Raw genomic sequence first — 18107 nt, 5'->3', positions numbered from 1 at the left:
TAACTGTATGCCCAACCAGGCAACCATGGGAGGGAGCTGTCCCCCCCAATGAAGACTATGAGAAACAGATTTTACAGTAAGTAAAAAATCTACTTTTATCGTTCATCTTATTGGGGGACACAGAACCATGGAACGTCCTAAAGGGGCCTCTAGGGTGGGATAGTATTAAATATCATACCGCTACCACCTAGTTTTCTGCTGTAACCTAAGCGGAAGTCTGGGTTACTGCAGTCTGCAGTATCTTCCTACCAAGTCTTGCATCTGTAGAGGCAAAAGTGTGCACCCAGTAAAACTTAGAAAAAATATGCACCAATGCCTAAGTAGCTGCTTTACAAAGCTGCAAAGTCAATGCCGGATTACGAACCGCCCAGAAAGCCCTCACCGTCGAGAAGAGTACGCCCTAATCCTAAGTGGAGCCACTCTGTCCTTAGCCTTATAAGCCTGGATAATAGTAGTCTTGATCCAGCGGGCAATGGTCGCTTTAGAAGCAGCTCGCCCCTTAAGAGGGCCCTATGGTATAACAAATAAGGACATCTAAATGAGGCAGTGGCTGATAAATGATACCTTTCGGCACCTTGTCCTCTGCCTACTCCAGAATCCCTGTGACTTTCTCCATGGCCGATGGGCTGTGTGTGCACCACTGAATTGATATAGGCCACAGCCGTAGCATTGTCTGATTGAGCTCTGACAGGCAGCCCCTGGATTAAGTGCTGCCAAATGTAAAAGAGCCAAATGGATAGCTCTGAGCTCCAGCATGTTGATTTGGAGAAGTTTCTCCTGCCTGCTCCAAACCCCTTGGACCTACAAGTAACAGAAAATTCCTCCCATGCCAGATATGCTGGCATCCGTGGTGAGCACATGCCACTGAATGGGATGAAAAGAACGACCTCGATTTAACAGGGGTAACGTTAACCACCACCTGAGAGACTGGCGGCAGTGAAGGGGGAAACAAATAGGCCAATCCAGGGACTGTATTGATCTGTCCCAAGAGGCTAGGTGTATGTTCAGTAGAGGCCTTAACCGAAAATGAGCAAACAGCACTGCCTCAAACATCACGAGCATCTTTCCCAGGACAATAATGCAAAAAAAAAAAAAGGGAAAATCTTCCTGGTCGTTTTAAAGTTCTGATGGAAGACTGAAGAGATAATCTCTTCTCCTCCGGAAGAAATACCGATGACTGAACGGTGTCGTGTACCATTCCCAGAAATGGTAGCCGCTGTGTTGGAAGTAAAACAGACTTTGTCTTGTTGACAATCCAACTGAATCGCTCTAGGGTCTGAAGAACGATCTGTAGGCTCTCTAGATTTTGTCCAAAGGATGGCGCTTTGACAAGAATGTCATCCAGATAGGGGAAAACAATTATTCCCCTGGACCGTAGTAATGCCATAACTGGGGTCAAGACTTTTATAAATTTCCTGGGTGCAGTGGCCAGCCCGAATGTGAGAGTCCTGAACTGATAGTGGCTTTGATCGACCGCAAAGCGAGGAAATCGCTGATGGGCAGGAAAAAATGGCACTTGCAGATAAGCATCTCGAATATCTACTGAAGAAAGAAACGGGTTTCATGGATGCGATCACCTACCGGAGTGACTCCATCTTAACGTGATCAAGCCAAACCCAACTGTTCAGATGCGTTAAATCTAAAATAGGCCATACCGAGCCGCCTTTTGGGGGATAATGAACAGGTTGCAATAAAACCCTGTGAAGCCCTCTGAAGTGGGGACACCTGCAATCACACCTGATTGCAGCAGATACGTTATCACCTGGTCGAAGCTGGCTCTTAAGCTGGGAGACTCGAGAAGGCAAGAGCAAAAGAAAAGATTGGGTTACAGAGCAGAGTTCACCGCTCTACCTCACGAAGAGATGACTTTGCTGACCCAAAGATTGCGGACTACCCCAGCCATGTCTCCTGAAAAAGTAGGAGGCAGACACCAACCCGGAAAGAAACCCCGAGTGGGGACGCCTGAGAAGTATAGACCCTCCTACTGCCACTGGACCCAGAGGGCCTAGTTCTTGACCTAGAGGAGCGTCTGGGGGGTGTCGATCTAAATGTAGCTCTCCTGGGCTCTTGAGAGACCTTCGGTCTAACCTGCCGACCTGACTGGGCTATTGCAAGAAATTGGTGAAAGGGACAAACCTGCAAGGCCCCACACCTCCAAAAGGGACGGCTGGCTCTAGACTGAGAAAGCAAAGTGTTTCCACCACCTTTTGCATCCGAAATGATCTTGTCTAACCTGGTCCCAAATAAGCGAGACTCTTGGAAAGGTAGACTCATCAAAGATTTCTTTGAAGCCAAGTGCGCCCTCAATACCTTGAGCTACAGCATGCGGCAAATTGCAACGCAATTACTTGCTGCCTGAGCAGAGCACTCCCCGCATCCAAAGATGCTGAACAGAGATTCTTCCCTGCCTGTGCATTCAGATCAGTGATCTTGGCTAATCTCAGAACCTAGAAACCAGCCAACAATCTATGTTGCAAATGCCTAGCCCATGCCATTGACACCTTGGAAACACAAGTTACAGAAAAGGCTTGACAAAGGGAAAAACCTGCTGCCTCAAAAGAGACCTTGTCACAGACTATATTCACCTGTCCGAAGAGGTAGAGTGGTCACCCTAGATAAGCGAGATACCGGAGTATCTACCACTGGTGGAGTAGATCAAGAAGCCACCAGCTCGGCTGGGAAGGGATCTAAAACCTCCATACTGTTAAGCTTCTGAAAGCATCTGTCTGCGTGTTACCATGTTTTCTGTAACACCTCAGTAAACGCCACATGGTTACAAAAGGATCTAGCCACGCGCTTAACCCTCCTAAAGAAACCTGTTTTGTAATGAGAGGAGGCCGCGCAGCTGTCTCACCCAGAGAGGTGTCCACAGCCGACACCAAACTATTGTTCAATTCCCTTAGTTTTTCCAACTGATATTGATCCAGGACGGATCTGAACTGGATTCTGAGTGCTGAGGGGAGCGAATCCCCTGGGAAAGGGAAAAGTAATCTGAGCGTCTCCCCTGTGAAGGTGACCGGGATGAGGAAGCATCTGGATCGCTTTCACGACCGGCCATATCAGTACGGGATGGCTGGAGGATCCGACCCACTCACAGCGGCGATCGGAGTTCCTGGGGCGGTAGTAGTCACTGGCAATCATTCCACAATACTAACCAGCATCCTGGACACCCTGGTTAGTTCGGCTACAGACTGAGCTAAATCACGAGCCTAGGCAGGAGGGGCCACATTCCCCTCAGCTGTCATAGAGGTCCCCTGTGTGTCTACCAGCAAGGAAGCAGGAGGGGTACAGGAGGTACAAATAGGCCACAGACTGACCGGTGAAAAACTTACTATAACAAGGCACACAAGCATAGCAAGTGACAAGTGCAGACTGCGCATGGGCATGCACGGACCACTCTAGACTCAAACATTATGAGTGATACAGAAAAGACAGAAAGAAAAAATAGAAGACTCCATTAAACAGTGACACAAAAACTGTTGAGAGCCTAGAGTCATCCCCCAGTAGCCAACAGCCTACCAAATCCACATTGCAGGAATTTGTGTCCCCTATGAGTTTGCTATACCACGAGGAGGAAGATGCTGAGGTGTTTCTGTGCCAAACATCATTTCAAAGTGCCACGCTAAAGCAAGGAAATGGAAGCGGTGGAGCCAGAGGGGCGGGGACCTGGCCCACTGAGACACTGCAGCTGATAGGCCAGGAGGAACACGGGTGCTGACTGGCGGGAAACGTCCAGCCCAGGGATTGGCAGCAACCTCCCCCCGCAAGATGGCTGATCGCTCCCATGGCCAAGTCACATGCCAGGACCGCAGTACCACAATCCAGATGCTGTTGTTGCGTTGCCCAACTCCCTGTCAATCTAACCCTGACCCACTAAGGCCCAAAAACCAGCTGAGTGAGTAGGACCCCCAGCAGCAGCACCAGCCACCTGCACAGCTTTCACCACCCCAAAAAGAAAGAGGGTGTGGGGAGAACAGGCTCATGACAGGGTTATACTTGCCTGTCGTGAAGCTCTGGATCCCTTTATCTTCTGCTCCATGCAACAGTGGCTATGTGGGGCGGAGGGCAAAGACTAGTTGACTTACGGACCTCCACACCAGTACCAGCACTGACGGTGTCAGGTTACCTTAGTCTGGCCACACCGACGCGAGAGGATACGGACTGAACAATTACAGCTTGTACTCTCCGTCGTTACGTGGGTGAAACAGAGTGCACAATTACACTGTTACCCTGAGACATACATCTGAAAAAAGAAAAAACAACGGAGTTAGCACCTAACCTAAGACAGGTCTGAGACAACCTTGCCTCTGAATGACACTACACTAAACAGAGGAAGCCTGCTCCAGTAGGCAGGATATAGTCTGCTGGGGAGGAGCCAATTTTATTTAATTGCAATGATAGTGTCAGCCTCCAGGTGGCAGCAGGCTATCCCATAGTTTTGAGTCCCTCAAATAAGACAAACAATAAATTAAGGTGTGTTCAGTAATTAGTATCACAGGTATCTACAAACCTGTAATCAGTCAGTCTGCCTATTTAAAGGGTCAAAACTAGTCATTGTGCTGTATTGGTATCATGAACTGGGAACAAAGAAAGCTAAGGAGAGAGTTGTCTCCGGAGATTAGAAAGAAAGTTACAGGCAAGCATGTTAAATGAAAAGGCTATAAGACCATCTCCAAACAGCTTGATGTTCCTGTTACTTCAGTTAGACATAATATTAAGAAGTTTAAGGTCTATGGCATTTTATCCAACCTACCTGGACATGCCCGCAAGAGTAAAATTGATAAATTGAAGAGACGGAAAACAGGAATGGTAACCAAAGAGCACAGAGCAACTTTCAAAGTGATTAGAGGTGAACTCATAGGTCAAAGTACATCAATGTCACATCGCACAATTTGTTGTTACCTTGGCCAAAGTGGACTTCATGGAAAACAACTGAGAGGAGAAAACCCGCTGTTGAAAGCAAATCATAAAGCGACACTGGTATTTGCCAAACTGCTTATTAACAAGCTACAAAGCTTATGGGAAAATGTCATTTGGTGAAGCAAAACTGAGCTTTTTGTCAAGTCACATCAGCTCTATGTTCACAGACACAAAAATGAAGCATACAAATAAAAGAACTTTCTATCTAATGTGAAACATGGAGGAGGCTCTGTTATGTTCTGGGGCTACTTTGCTGCATCTGGCACAGGGTGTCTTGAATCTGTGCAGGGTACAAAGAAATCTAAGACTATCAAGGGATTCTAGAGAGAAATGTGCTGCCCAGTCCTCCAACAGGATAATGACCCAAAATGCAGCTAAAAACATCCAAGAATAGTGAAGAGCAAAGCATTGGACTATTTTGAGGCGGCCTTGTATGAGCCCTGATCTAAATCCTATTGAACATTTGTGGAAGAAGCGGAAACATGACTGGAGGAGACTTAACACTTGAGACAGTTAGGGACAAAATACCTATTGACAGGTGCAGAAGTCTCATTACAGAAATTGTTTGCAGTGATTGTCTCAAAACGTTGTGCAACAAAATATTAAGTTAAAGTGTAACCGCCATTTTAATTTTTATTTGAAAAACTAATAAGCATGAAAATAAGAAACTTAATATATCTTACAGAAATCTGCTTCTTTGTCCATCAAGAATGATAATTCATTTTCAAAATTCTCAATTCATTGGTAAAATCTGTCTTTAATGAAGGCACTCTGCCTCCTGCACCTCCTCCCTTCTGTCTACATAGAATTTTATCAGTAGCAAATTATATCTCTTATTTTATGATTTTACCTGTGAATTGAGAATTTCGAGAATGAAAGATCAGTTTTGGGGGAGAAAGGAGCACATTTCTCGGATATAAAAATAAAAAAAAATTAATATATTTTGTGTACTATTGATTCATGAAGTAAAAATTAAAACAGTTACTCTTTAAGGGTAAAATCATTTTTGTCCTGGCCATTTTCTTGGGTTTTGTGTTTTAAAAATTTTTAGTTGAACCACAATTCAGAAGCAATGTCTGATTTTCATTAGTTGATATTCAGTGAAATTAAATTGAAAGTTTCAAGTTATTTTAGTGACCATTGTGTTTTTATTTTTACTTTCATTTTGTCCATGTGTGTAGATACACAAACACACTCCTCAAACTGTAATTGCAACACCAAGAAGAAAAGATATTATGAAAAGTACAGGATCAATAGACATGTTAAGGATATGCAAATAAAATATTTAAAACATCTTGATTTATTCGGTATTGGGTATGAGCATAATGCGCAGGAATTAAATGCACTTTCACACCTTGGCATGCTATCAATAAGGCTATTAATGATTGTCTGAGGAATGTTCTGCTGTATGCACTTGGGCACAAAATCATCAAGCTCCACTGCTGGCAGCTCCCTTTGCAATTGTCGATCAATGATGTCTCAGATATGCTCAACTTTGTCTTACTGATCATGCAATTTTAAATGAGGAGGAATGTGTTTGTGCACATATATATATATATATATATATATATATATATATATATATATATATATAAATATTTTATTTATTTATTTTTATTATTTTTTTTATTTAGAAATATAGACATTTACAATAGTACAGGCTGTACTTGTATAGGAAATCTCAGAAGATTATTTACATGTAACAATTTGTTAGGTAATATTTATTTATTTATTGATATGTATGAGTAACCGATTGTAACTAGCAACATGATACAATGCACCTTGCTGCTGTGGATGTTCGCTCAGATCCCCACTTCTGCATATTCTGATGCATCTTTCTCCCCCAGCTGTAAATGACTCATTATCAGTGACCACACTGTCTATACATGTAATTGGTGAATTACCTATGCTCACCTGCACTTACAGGAGAATGACCTACATGACCTCCTTGATGTCTGGCTGCTGGGCAATTAACCTATTCTTAAGTGATATTGTTATGAATTATTGTTTACTATGCTACCTGACAAGAAGCTCATAACAGCATGGCTTTATTGTCATGGCCTGCAAAAGATGTAGCCGTGGTTTAGTAATCACAATGGAGGATTTCCAGAATGTAAAACCCTAACAAAAAATGATAAGTAGTATACTATATATTAACTATAATGATAAGCTTAGCTGCATGAATGCAAGGAGATGTTCATTTTTCTTACTGATGTCTGAACCATCATAGGCCGCTGGTCTCGCATTTGTCTCACAATGTCCAAAGGATAGACAGGCTGGTTTTGTTCCATTAGACACATTGCCGTTTCCATTGTAATCAGGACGCCAGTACGACCTATCCCGGCGCTGCCATTAAAAGGTAATAATATGTTACAAACTAATAAAATAAAATTGTCTGTTTTATATTTGCTAAATAATGTATTAACTACAATCTTTTAACTACAGATGAACTGATCAGGCAAACTTCGAATTCACCTATTCGTGCGGTGTTTCCCAGGAAATTCAATTGGCGGAGAAGTTAATGTCTCTCTTCAAATTGAATGTCCTTCATTATACCCCTAAAGTATATTAAATGTAATATATGAAAAATAATAAAAATCCTTATTACTCGCCTCGTCAGCCCATCCGCTCCTCACCGTCAGCTGTTCAGGCCTCGACACATCTTCAAATCGGCATTGAAAGCACAGAAATTTGGGCCTGGGTTGCTAGCAAGAGCGGAGGGGCCGGAGAGGTGAGTTTAAGTTTTTCTTTATTTTTAAATATTTTGATGTTGCTTTAATGTTCAGAAAAATGCTGCATTTTGCTGAACTTGCATGGAAGCGAATTACAGAAAAAAAAATACACGTTTTGGTTCACTTCTACGTACAGAATAGACTGACTAGCTTTCATTTCGCATGAATGAGTCTCACGGTTCATTTAGATGTTTACATAGCCCATTGTTTTCATCGGGCTGATTATTCTATCCCAATACAACGTCATGTTATCAGCAGCATATGCCAATAACGATAATTTTTATGTCAGCATAAACGCTTGAATCAAGCACCTTATGAGCGTTTTGCTCATTCGAATGATTGGCTGAATGTTTAGGCTGCAATCACACACTGCGGCTAAGGTGTTTCTTGCTTTCAGCAAGTTAAAAATGGAATGTCGCAAGCAAAAAAAATAAAACACTTAAAATCACTAGTGCACTGAACTGCTTGGCCACGCCACCGTGCTCCTCATTAACATAACTGAATAAATAAGGAACAATATTTGACAAGCACAGCAATGGATTTGGACAGTAAAGGTACATTTTTTATTAGTGCTGTGCTTGGTTTCAACAGTCATTTTGTGCTGAGAGACTCCCTTTAAGGCCACGGCCCCACTATCAGTATTCGGTCAGTATTCGGTTGGTCTTTTTACTCAGGAGTGGGAGCCAAAACCAGGTGAGGAACAATCAGAGAAAAGGTATAATAGAAACAAGTCACCAATTCTGCATTCATCACCCACTCCTGGTTTTATCTCCCACTCCTGAGAAAAAATACCAAATACTGATCACTCTGTATAGCATTCTGCTATTAAAGAGATTGAGTAGACATTGAGTCAGACCTATTCTGCTGAAGTGAAATGAGATGATGTTAGGATCAGCATTAACCTGTGTAATAATGATCCCATATTCCAGATTATCAGATGAATAAGGCTGTGTGCCCATGATGCGTTTTTTAAGCTTTTCTGCAGCAGCAGAAGTGCTTAAAAAACGCTTGGTAGAAGGTCTGCAATGTTCCCCAATGATAATCCGCATGTACTGTGCACATGCTGCGAAAATTCCACTGCGGATTATCATTGCGGAAAAATCCACAGCACTACCAATTATTTTGTGGAAGTGCTGCGTTTTCGCCGCCATTGACTTTCATTGGAACGCATGTAATCCGCATCACTGGATCTGTACATGAGGAATCCATGCATTTCAATGTGCGGATTGTACCCGGGTCTGGAGGAAAGGAGACTCTCCTCCGGACCCGGGTACCATAGAACCTGTAAAAAAAAGAAAATAAATATGATATTTACCTTCTGATGGCCCCCGGTCTCCTTGTCTTCACTTGCCTGCAGATTGTGGTGGACTGAAGGACCTGCGCTGACGTCATAGTCATGTGACGTGTAGTGCACTGCGAGCTGCCGGCAAGCCAGGACGGAGCGAAGCAAGACTGCGGGGGCCATCGGAAGGTAAGTATAAATTTATTTTTTATTTTTTAACTATTCTTTACGGTCACAGTATATAAATCCATGCCATTTGCATGGATTTATATAGTGTGACCAAGTTGTCAAGCACTTTCCAAGTGATGCTAAAATCGTTTGGAAAGCGCTTAACAACCCGCATGCGGAAATGCATGTGAAGAACGCTTCACTTCCGCTTGTCCCTGGCAGTTAAACGCATGTACAATAAGCATGTACAATCAGCATGTACAATCCGCATGTACAATCCGCATGTACAATCCGCATGCGTTTTTTCTGCCAGGGAGATGCAGAAACGCTCAGGAAAAAATCCGGAGCATCTCTGCATCGTGGGCACATAGCCTTAGTCTAGAAAACACAAGATGAAAGAACTGCTATCCTGAACTGAACCAATACAATTACCTGCAGTGTACCAGCATGGCTTGCTTTTCCACCCTCTTTTGTCTCACACAGGTTACAAATTCCAGGAAATCCGATGATTCATCGGGTACTCCATGATCAGGCCAAGCAACGTACTGCAAGTGAGAAACTGGAAGATCTTCTCCTGTCTTTAAATAATAGGTGGATTAATTAGGCTTTCCAATTGTTTACACATTATCTGTCAGACACATGTACATTGGTGTGTCATTCAAGAAAAAGCTGACTTACAGCCTAAACCATGTCATTTCTAACGTTATCTATGTGGGAAACACATCATTTACTTTTGGCCATTCGTTTAGCATGCTTGGCATTAGCCTGTAAGTCTGAGATGCTACGAGGGTAAGAACAAAAGATCTGCTTTAATTCCAAAAATAACACCACAAATGGCCATGAGCTTGGTTTGATATTATAGCAGCCGCCGCTTTTCACTTGTGTCGAGGTTTTTTGGAAAAAGCTGACCTTTTTTTCTACCTTCATACAACCCCATATGATAGAAAATGGCTTGGTAAAGGCTTTGCTGGGACATTCGTAGCATTTCTACAGGATGTGTAATAAAGCCAATAAAGGAGTGTCCCACTGCTGGGACAAGCGTGATTCTCGGGAGTGGGGACCATCATGTCCCTCTATAAAAGCTTTGATAATTGCAGCACATGCTTGCTCAGGTGGGCCCTTCATCTATTAGACATTAATGGAATAACTTGCCAATATGTCATAAAAGTCCCTTTAAGACTTAAAATCTGAGATCTTACATTCATATAAATAGCGTTACTATATTAACTTGGAATCACATTTTATTTTTCTTCTAAATTGCTCTATTAAGCAAATACTTATACAGTGTGTTACAATCAACAAGTACAGCAAATTCTTAGTATTTCTAGCAGAATGAATGATGCAATTTTCCAACCTGTATCAATCGAGTCTACCCAATTCCACTATTAGGCTGTGTTCCCACATAGCATAAACATAATTTTTTTTCCACTGCGTTTTTGTGCAGAAAATAAATTACACCTAATTATAGAAAGTAATTTTAAAATGGGGGTTCTGTGTAGCACAACATATACTGGTTGAGATATTATATGGGTTGCTTTAAATATAAAAAAAAATAGATAAGGAATTAAGATTAATAGTTAATGGATAGGTTTTGGTGTGAAATTAAGACATGCGTTGAAAATGTAAGTAAGATACATACATATGTTTTGTTTCTGTGTTTCTTGGGGTATGCAGGAGAGGTGCGGGATTGGAAAATAAAATGTATTTGAATATTAGACAAAGTCGAGTAGTATCGCTCTAAAAAGTATTTTATGATGTTTTTTAATGTTTTTATAAGTATGAATAAAAGGGAAAATATTTTAATCTCTCTACTCACTGCAATACTCCTGCAAACAGCCAGAAAAGGGGCAGCGCTCAGAAGTTCTACCAAATACCTAGGTATTCATTAGCATAAAGCATATGAATCTTTCACAGGCTGACTGCAGAGAAAAGGCGTTAAAGGCGTTGTCCACTACTCAGACAACCCAGTCTCAATCAGCATATTTCCCCCTTAGAAAATAATAACACTTTTACTCACCTCTGGTGCAGACACAGTTCCAGCGGTGTCGGCACTTGCTCTCCCGGGGATCACATGACATTATTATATCACGCGATCCCTGTGGTCAATTAGTGTTGGCTTTATTCTCCCCAGTTTCAGAAGAATCAGACAAGAGTAAATGCAGTTCTCACTTCCCCTTGATGTCTGATTTGTCTGAAGACAGGCAAAGTGAAGCCAGCGATGATTGGGTGCAGGGATTGTGTGACACTATGTCATGCGATCCTTGGGAGAGCCAGTGCCGGCACCAGAGGTGAGTATAAGTGTTGTTATTTTACTGGAGGTAAACATTGAGAAGGGGTTGTTAGAGTAGTGGACAACTCCTTTAAGTACAGAGAACAAAATGTCATATTCCCAATGAGCATTGTTTCAACTATGCAGCCATAATAGCAGTTTGTAGGGGTAAATATAGTGACAGATGAAGTGAGAGGGGCACTGCAAATGATGAAGTGAGGGGTGAGGGGGGCAGGGGACTGCAAATGATGGTGAGAAGGGAGGACTGCAAATGATGAAGTGAGGTTGGGGGATGGGGAACAGCCATTAAATTGAAGGTGGGGGGTGGGGAGTGCAAATGATGACTTGGGGAAGAGTAAATAATGATGAATTTTGAGGGTGGGGGGATTAAATGATGATGTATTGAGACTGGGGAATGGGGGGCAGCAAATAATGATAAACTGAGGGTGGGGGGAGAGTAAATGCTGTATTGAATGTGGGGGACAGCAGTTGATAATAAGTATAGGGTGGAGGTGGGAGAAAGAGAGGACATGACAATGAATTGGGGAGGAGTAGACATGTAAATATAATGAATCATGGGGGCGGGAGGTACAGAGTGGGGGCGTTGAGGATGATGGAGTGTGACTGGTAATGAATTGGGGGAAAGAGTACAGGTGCTAATTTATTTATTTATTGGGTGGGGAAAGTGGCTATTTATAGTTAGTGGGAGCACATGGGTGGATTACAATTTATATTTGGAATGGTGGGTTGCATAATAACTAATTATACAGGGTGGGCCATTTATATGGATACACCTAAATTAAATCGGAATGGTTGGTGATATCAACTTCCTGTTTGTGGCACATTAGTATATGGGAGGGGGAAAATTTTTCCAGATGAGTGGTGACCATGGTGGCCATTTTGAAGTCGGCCATTTTGGATCCAGCTTTATTTTTTTCAATGGGAAGAGGGTCATGTGACAAATCAAAATTATTGAGAATTTCATAAGAAAAACAATGGTGTGCTTGGTTTTAACGTAACTTTATTCTTTCATGAGTTTTTTACAAGTTTATGACCACTTATAAAATGTATTCAAAGTGCTGCCCATTGTGTTGGATTGTCAATGCAACCCTCTTCTCCCACTCTTGACACACTGATAGCAACACCGCAGAAGAAATGCTAGCACAGGCTGCCAGTATCCGTTGTTTCAGATGCAGTATATTGACGGTGGGTGCACGTCTGTATTCAGCTGTATAGTGTAGAGGTTGGGGAATGTGCTCTGGAAGCAGTACTCTAGATAACTGTGTTATTTTATGCAGAGATGAGTCCTGGCTGGAAGAAATTATGGCATTCAGCACTGAATGAAAAGCGAAGATTTATATCTTCAACTAGAGAGTCAGTGTGTTACCTGTACATGGACACTATATACAGAGCTCCTGTGTATAATGTTACTGGTGATCCCTTTATTGCCTGTACACTGTACACTATATCCACAGCTCCTGTGTATAATGTCAGTGGTGTTCACTGCATTACTTGTACACTGACAATATATACAGAACTCCTGTGTAAAATGTTATTGATAATCCCTTTATTGCCTGTACACTATATACAGAGCTCCTGTGTATAAGGTCAGTGGTGATCAGGGTATTACCTGTACACTATACATGATATACAGAGCTCCTGTGTATAATGTCACCAGTGATCAATGTATTACCTGTATATTGACCCTATATACAGAGCTTCTGTGTATAATGGCACTTAGTATTGTGTTTTTTTTTTTTTTATTAATGATCAGTATTGCAGTATATTCGGTCACTATGTGGTGGTAATATGCAGTCTGGTCATAGTATGGTGGTATTTGTCCTTTGTATGTGGTATTATTGGTCATTTTAAAAAATGTATGTGACACATTCCCTAAAGAAAAATAAATAAAAATATACCTAAAAAGAGTGCTAGATATTTTAAGAAATTTTTAATAGGTTAGAGAAGAGTAGGGCCAGCCAGAAGAGTCTACCTTGTTTTGGTGGCAGCTTAAAAAAATCTTTTGGCCAAAACAAAAGCTGCTGGCTATGTATGCGATATGGTGTTCAATGGGAACTGTTAATGTGCGATTAGTGAGGACGTGGTGCAGAAGTGGAGATTTTCCAAGAGTGGGCGGTGGGACTGTGTAAGATTCGAGGGGTGGAGGTGCAGTCTCAAGGGGGCCCGAAAATTTTGCCAGTATGGGGCCAGGAAATTCCTGGTGGTCACCCTGAGATGTTGTATAGAATCATCAACCCACACATCTCCTAGAAAAGAGAATCTCGCCAGATTTTACACTCATGCTGCTAAAATTAAAGTAAAACGTGAAAATGCCTTTACATTTCCTTTACTGTCACTCTTAAGCAATGGTTTGTGAAAAAAACATCAGTTTTTACCTCTGTATTTGTTAATATCATTTCTCTGAAAACATAGGCAATTGTACAGTCTTCAGTGTTACACGTTACTCGAAAATTCCCATATTCCATCACATCAGGAGGGTCGGGCCAATACTGTTGACATTTGGTCTAAAGGAACACAAAGGTTTATTAGTTTATGGAGGAATAACAAAGAATTCATACACGTTTTTTTTCTAATTCCTTCTTAAGAGCATTAGCCGAACAAAGGACTAAATAGTATGCAACATCTATCTAGATACCGCACAGTAAACGTACTAGAAAGACTATGGTGAGGCCTAAAAACACATACTGCTCACATATAATTTCTATTTCCAAGAAATTAAACTGCTTAGTATCAGGCTGCCAAAAAGACATTGCTGCAATTATTTGATTTCTGTTCAAAGCATTAAAATAATTGATACATGGTGTGTCGGTATTAATAACCTTTGAGAAGTGACTATTGTTTTTTTTTCCGCTTTCTTGTCTTCTAAGAGCCATAAAAAATTTTTATTTCTCCATCAAAATAGCCATATAAGAGTTTGTTTTTTTTGCAGTACTAGTTGTAGTTTTGAATAACCCCATTCATTTTACCATAATATGTACTGAAAATGGAAAAGAAATTCCAAGTGGTGTGGAATTAGCAAAAAAACAGCAATTTTTTTGGGACCCAACAGGAGATGTTTTTTGGATTTTGTTATTATGACGTTCACTTTGTGGTAAAAATAAACTGGTAACTTTGTTCTACAGGTCAGTACAGTTAAAGTGATAACATTTTTATAGATTTTTTTCAAAGTAGTAATATAAAAACAAAGAATTTCATTTACATTCTGTAATGTAATAAAAAATGGTGATTCTGCCAACCCAATGTTCTATTTCAGCTTTTATCGTATAGAATGAATATTAGGTATTACGAATCTGGCCATACCAAATATGTCCTTTTTTTATTCCTTAGATTTCAATATCACATCCTAGTAAAAGATGGGTGATTTAAAAGTTTACATTTGGTTGGGGTTATGGGGGGTGAATTTAGGCTTTTTACAAATATTTTTTTTTCACATTTTTATTTGTTCTTTTAGAAAAGAATGCATGAGCCTAAGGTCACTTGATTACAAAATATGCTGCAATATTGTAGTACTGCTGCCTATTGCTCAATTACTGGTCTCCTATGAAACCCAGCCATAGGCTAGTTTTCATAGGGGTATTAAAAAGGCAGACACAGGAGCTTCAGTAGGCCCCTGGCTGTAATGCCAACCCATTGTCACCCTGAAATTGCAATATGTGAGGGTGAAGCAAAGTGCATCAGAGATGAACCCATATCCGTTCTAAATATCTTATGTGCCATGATCTGACTGATGTAATTACTGTCAGGTGCCGACTGTATAAAATAGCTGGCACTTGCGCTGCACGAAGTGAGCTCAGCTTCTCAGACAGTTCCAGATGATAAATGTGCACATCTGCCGTAAATGTAAAGATTTCGTTTCGCTAATAAATTATATATATATATATATATATATATATATATATATATATATATATATATATGAACAAACCAAAACAGATACGAAACATAGGCCACTAAAATTTATGCAAAACAATCAAAATTTATTGGAGAATTATAACAAGCACAAAAAGGGGGTAAGGTGCAAAGTGCAGACGGTAAAAACCACAAAGATAGCACCATGCAGCAGCTGCCATAAGTAATGTGTATATAATTATACCCAATTTTCAAGAATGCCAGGTAAGCGGTACAAATAGCAGGTAAAAAAACATAATCAAACAGTGTATGTCAAACAATGTATATTGTCTAGCTAGATGTACCAAATTGTAATACTTATAAAGCTCTGTACATGTGCTTAGATGGCTAAAAGATATGATCTAATATAAGACTGACCCTAACTACTTGATTATATAGCATAATCCACACATATTTGTATCCAGTAGTGAAAGGGTCATCATAGCCCTGTGTATACATACCAGGGGATAGAGCGTAGAAAAGGCACAGGCAGGTACAAGGGCATGTAATGGAGGCTGCACACATGGAGCTACCACCCCGACGCGCGTTTCGGTTTCCCTTCGTCAGGAGGCATAGGGAAGTGAACAGTGCAGGGATATATAAAGGCGCCAGAAGACGCCGCGGACCGGAAGTGACACATAGCGTAGTAATAGAGACCGGGACGCCAGTCAGCGTCCGCGTCACGTGACAGCCAACGGCAGGGCACACAAACATGTGACCTGACGTCAGACGCCACCCGAGATACGGAGAGCCGGCGGGGGCCCCGGAATCCATGGCACGCATGCGTGCAATGTCACAGACACAGCATAGGACGATGGACATTATAGACCCATGCATCCGTATAAACCTACAGAATGAATGGAAATACATATATACAGTTATATGAAAAAGTTTGGGCACCCCTATTACCCTTAAGCTTAATGTTTTATAAAAATTGGTGTTTTTGCAGCAGCTATTTCAGTTTGATATATGTTATAACTGTTGGACACAGTAATGTTTCAGCCTTGAAATGAGGTTTATTGTACTAACAGAAAATGTGCAATCTGCATTCAAACAAAATTTGACAGGTGCATAAGTATGGGCACCTCACCAGAAAAGTGACATTAATATTTAGTAGATCCTCCTTTTGAAAAAATAACAGCCTCTAGTCGCTTCCTGTAGCTTTTAATGAGTTCCTGGATCCTGGATGAAGGTATTTTTGACCATTCCTCTTTACAAAACAATTCCAGTTCAGTTGAGTTTGATGGTCGCCGAGCATGGACAACCCTCTTCAAATGATCCCACAGATGTTCAATGATATTCAGGTCTGGGGACTGAGATGGCCATTCCAGAACATTGTAATTGTTCCTCTGCATGAATGCCTGAGTAGATTTGGAGCGGTGTTTTGGATCATTGTCTTGCTGAAAGATCCATCCCCTGCGTAACTTCAACTTTGTCACTGATTCTTGAACATTATTGTCAAGAATCTGCAGATACTGAGTGGAATCCATGCGTCCCTCAACTTTAACAAGATTCCCGGTGCCGGCATTGGCCACACATCCCCAAAGCATGATGGAACCTCCACCAAATTTTACTGTGGGTAGCAAGTGTTTTTCTTGGAATGCTGTGTTATTTTGCGGCCATGCATAACGCCTTTTTGTATGACCAAACAACTCAATCTTGGTTTCATCAGTGCACAGGACCTTCTTCCAGAAAGAAATTGGCTTCTCCAAATGTGCTTTTGCATACCTCAGCCGACTCTGTTTGTGGCATGCTTGCAGAAACGGCTTCTTTCGCATCACTCTCCCATACAGCTTCTCCTTGTGCAAAGTGCGTTGTATAGTTGACCGATGCACAGTGACACCATCTGCAGCAAGTTGATGCTGCAGCTCTCTGGAGGTGGTCTGAGGATTGTCCTTGACTGATCTCACCATTCTTCTTCTCTGCCTTTCTGATGTTTTTCTTGGCCTGCCACTTCTGGCCTTAACAAGAACTGTCCCTGTGTTCTTCCATTTCCTTACTATGTTCCTCACAGTGGAAACTGACAGGTTAAATCTCTGAGACAGCTTTTTGTATCCTTCCCCTGAACAACTATGTTGAATAATCTTTGTTTTCAGATCATTTGACAGTTGTTTTGAGGAGCCCATGATGCCACTCTTCAGAGGAGATTCAAACAGGAGAACAACTTGCAAGTGGCCACTTTAAGTAGCTTTTCTCATGATTGAATACACCTGGCTATGAAGTTCAAAGCTCAATGAGGTTACAAAACCAAAAAAAGTGCTTTAGTAAGTCAGTAAAAAGTAGGTAGGAGTATTTAAAACAAGAAAATGATAAGGGTGCCCATACTTATGCACCTGACAAATTTTGTTTGAATGCAGATTGCACATTTTCTATTAGTACAATAAACCTCATTTCAAGGCAGAAACATTACTGTGTCCAACAGTTATTACATATATCAAACTGAAATAGCTGTTGCAAAAACACCAATTTTTATAAAACATTAAGCTTAAGATTAATAGGGGTGCCCAAACTTTTTCATATAACTGTATATGGACCAGATCACAGTACAATAGAGGGATTCATAATTCCTTAACCATATATACATATTATTATGCATTGTTCCAAAAAAATCACAGGTAGACCCCATCTCAATTATTAATCACTATCAAAAAATGAAAAGACATATGATAATCATACTATATAGATTTGCATATAATTAGCAACGAATGGTGAAAAACATATTCAAAGAGGTGCCACCAATGTGACAGAGTAGATATAGAACATATAGTACATCACATGACCATTCAATATATAATAAGAAACAATAAGTTATACAAAGCATTTACAT

General features: G+C 41.0%; 1 protein-coding gene across 2 annotated transcripts in view; it reads right to left on the bottom strand.

The window, feature by feature from the left end:
- Positions 1-18107, bottom strand: part of PTPN3 (protein tyrosine phosphatase non-receptor type 3) — a 383873-nt gene that overhangs the window by 10105 nt on the left and 355661 nt on the right. For both annotated transcript variants that reach the window (XM_073678476.1, XM_073678477.1), the window contains 3 exons: positions 13768-13896; positions 9535-9680; positions 7131-7266 (listed from right to left, as the gene is read on the bottom strand). In XM_073678476.1, coding sequence (XP_073534577.1) covers positions 7131-7266; positions 9535-9680; positions 13768-13896 — 411 coding nt within the window. The remainder of the gene's footprint in view (positions 1-7130; positions 7267-9534; positions 9681-13767; positions 13897-18107) is intronic.

The sequence above is a fragment of the Phyllobates terribilis genome, unplaced genomic scaffold (assembly GCF_046119375.1).
Source record: "Phyllobates terribilis strain yellow unplaced genomic scaffold, ASM4611937v1 Scaffold_4__5_contigs__length_816908805, whole genome shotgun sequence".
In the NCBI taxonomy this organism is placed as follows: Eukaryota; Metazoa; Chordata; class Amphibia; order Anura; family Dendrobatidae; genus Phyllobates; species Phyllobates terribilis.
This window is presented reverse-complemented; position numbering and strand designations above follow the sequence as displayed.